The sequence below is a fragment of the Lucilia cuprina genome, chromosome 6, assembly GCF_022045245.1.
Source record: "Lucilia cuprina isolate Lc7/37 chromosome 6, ASM2204524v1, whole genome shotgun sequence".
Taxonomy (NCBI): Eukaryota; Metazoa; Arthropoda; class Insecta; order Diptera; family Calliphoridae; genus Lucilia; species Lucilia cuprina.
In genome coordinates this window covers 58,095,656-58,098,244 of record NC_060954.1, presented here as the reverse complement: position 1 = coordinate 58,098,244, position 2,589 = coordinate 58,095,656, and the positions used below count along the sequence as shown (strand labels likewise).

General features: G+C 32.4%; 1 protein-coding gene across 1 annotated transcript in view; it reads right to left on the bottom strand.

Annotated features, from left to right (window-relative positions):
- Window positions 1-717: 717 nt before the first annotated feature.
- LOC111688007 overlaps window positions 718-2,589 on the bottom strand; it is a 30,255-nt gene continuing 28,383 nt past the window's right edge. The window contains exon 14 of the mRNA XM_046954216.1: window positions 718-2,247. Within this exon, the coding sequence (XP_046810172.1) occupies window positions 1,079-2,247 (1,169 nt within the window). The 3' untranslated portion in view covers window positions 718-1,078. The remainder of the gene's footprint in view (window positions 2,248-2,589) is intronic.

Below are 2,589 nucleotides of genomic sequence, written 5' to 3'. Positions count from 1 at the left end.
TATAATGCAGACCAGACTAAAGTCCAAATGATGGACCAAAGACTAGACTATAGTTCAGACTATATAATAGACTCTAGTTTAGATTTACACTACACTATAGCCAGTAGTATACGCCTGCCTAAAGTTCAAACGATAATTTAGACTATAGTGCAGACTATAGACCTGTCTAAAGAACAAACGACAGATTAGAATATATAGACTAAGGTACAGACAGTAGGTTAAGCAATAGTAGAATCTTTTAACTGGACTATAGTTCCCACTTTACATTAGATTATTAACTACACAATACTTAGTCCAGATTATAAACCTGGCTATATACCAAGGGCCTAGACAATAAATTTAACCAAAATATAGACTAAACTATAGTTTATGCTATAGGCTTATGTATTAAATCCGAATAACATTTATGAAAACTGTCAAAAGTGCAAGTGGATATAAACTGTGGACTCGTTAAAAAAAAGGTGTACTTTTAAGAACTTCTTTTCATCTAAAATCTTTATTGAGAAAAAATTTTAATCACTTGAAACATTGAGTTGTAATTACTCCATTACAATGTAATAGCAATAACTTACCCTAAAAAATAAACATAAATCGCCTTTTCACGGATTATATAGAAAAAAAAACTCGACATTAAGCCGAAAAAAATTTTTTTAAAAATAAATTCCTTAAAAGCAGAAAAATAAAACAAATATTTTATATTTAAATATTCACTATACATACATTTTTAGATTTATATATTATTTTTTCATTACTTTTTTGCGAAACACTGTGTTTTAATAATTTTAGATTTTGTTTTCTTTATTACCAAATATTCAGAAATAATAAAAAAACGGGGTAAAAGGACAGCAACAGGGTTGTCAACGGGGGTTAACGTTTTGTAGTGCATTTATAGTGTAGGCTGGCTTTAAGTATGCTGGCTTTTAGAATCGTTTTATAATAAAAGGAGATCGTATGTGATAGAATCCGTTCCAGTAGCATACACATACACCAAACAATATTGTTTAAAAATAAAAACAACAAAAAAAATATTACACAATTTCGAAGGGAGCGAAGAGGCAAAAATGAAAACACATACGATTTATGTGTTGGTAGAGGAGGACTGGTCATCAGAAGTCATCATATTTGTTATTGATGTTGAGGACGATGTTGATGCTGTTGATGATGCATTTGCCGTTAAATTCTGTGACTGATTATGGTTGTCCGGGGTGATGTTTGATAACGTTGTTGCAGAAGTAATAGTAGAATGTTCAACACTACTAATTTCCATATTCAGACTTCTTGTTATTTGACTACTATGGTTGCTAGAGCTAATGTTGCTACTGCTGCTGCTATTTGTATGATTAACATCATCTATGGTGGCAACTGCTGTGTCAGCATTAACGTCCTCATATAATGTCGATGTTGCTGCTGGCTTTGTTCTTTCAACTTCTGCTGCTGCTGCTGCAGCTGTTGTTGTTGATGATAATGCTGTGACTGTTGGTTTGTTTATTGTTTCTTCATCAATCATTTCTGATTTCATATCAATTTGTATTGTTTCTTTTTTTATAGTCGTTGAATTTGTTAAATTTTCTTCTTTTGCTGACCGCATATTGTGGTCAATGGCTTTTACTGCTACGTTCCCTTCTGCTCCACCTTTGTCTTCGGTAATTTTTGCATTTTTAGTTGCATTTGCTGTTGGTGTCAGAGTCGTCTTTTCTTCGATATTTTCATCATTACTTGCAATTGTCTTTTCTTTTTCCAGACAATTTAAATCTTTGTCCATAAATTTCCTGCTACATGTAGTTGTATGTAGTTGTTGTTCATTTTCAGCTTTAATATTCAATTCCAGCTGCTGATGCTGCTCTTTTAGCTTATTTACAATGTCTTTATCATTGTCTTTAAGTTTGTTTGTATTATTATGTGTATTAACAAAATTCGTTTCAACAGCATTATGTTTTAAAGTTTCCATGGTTTTTAAGGGCCAATTAACACCCACTAGATTATCATTATCATGTTTGCCTACAGCAGCTGACTCCTGCTCATGTAAGCTATGAACAGCCTGTTTATTCTTCATAGTATCATTATGAATTGTTTGTTGTTGCTGCTGCTGCTGCTGCTGTAGCTTCTGTTGAATACCCTTGTTATTTTCCGTTTGAGTGTTTTCAAGTGTTTCCGTTTCTGCTGCAGCTTCTTTTTGTGTTGCTGTTGCTGTTGTTGTTGTTGCGGAAGTTGGATTTTGATATTCATCCCTCTGATTTGTTTCGACATCTTGTAGACATTCACATAAAATCGCACACAGAAACACAATTACAATCACACGCACACAAATAAATGACGAACAACAACAAAAATGTTAAGAATATTTATTACAACGACAACAATAGAAAACACACAGCAACAAGTTCAAATAGAAAATCCAACATTTTTTTTCAAGTAGCAAAACATACGAATGCACAGTGTAACGTAACGTAGGAGTTGGGTGCAAGTACAAGTTGTTGAAGTTGCAAAAAAAGAAAAAAATAAAGAGGGAAGAAAAAGAACATACAATCATTAATAATCCAAGTTTATATAACAGATTGATGCTTATTGCTAAAGCAACAGGAAATAATA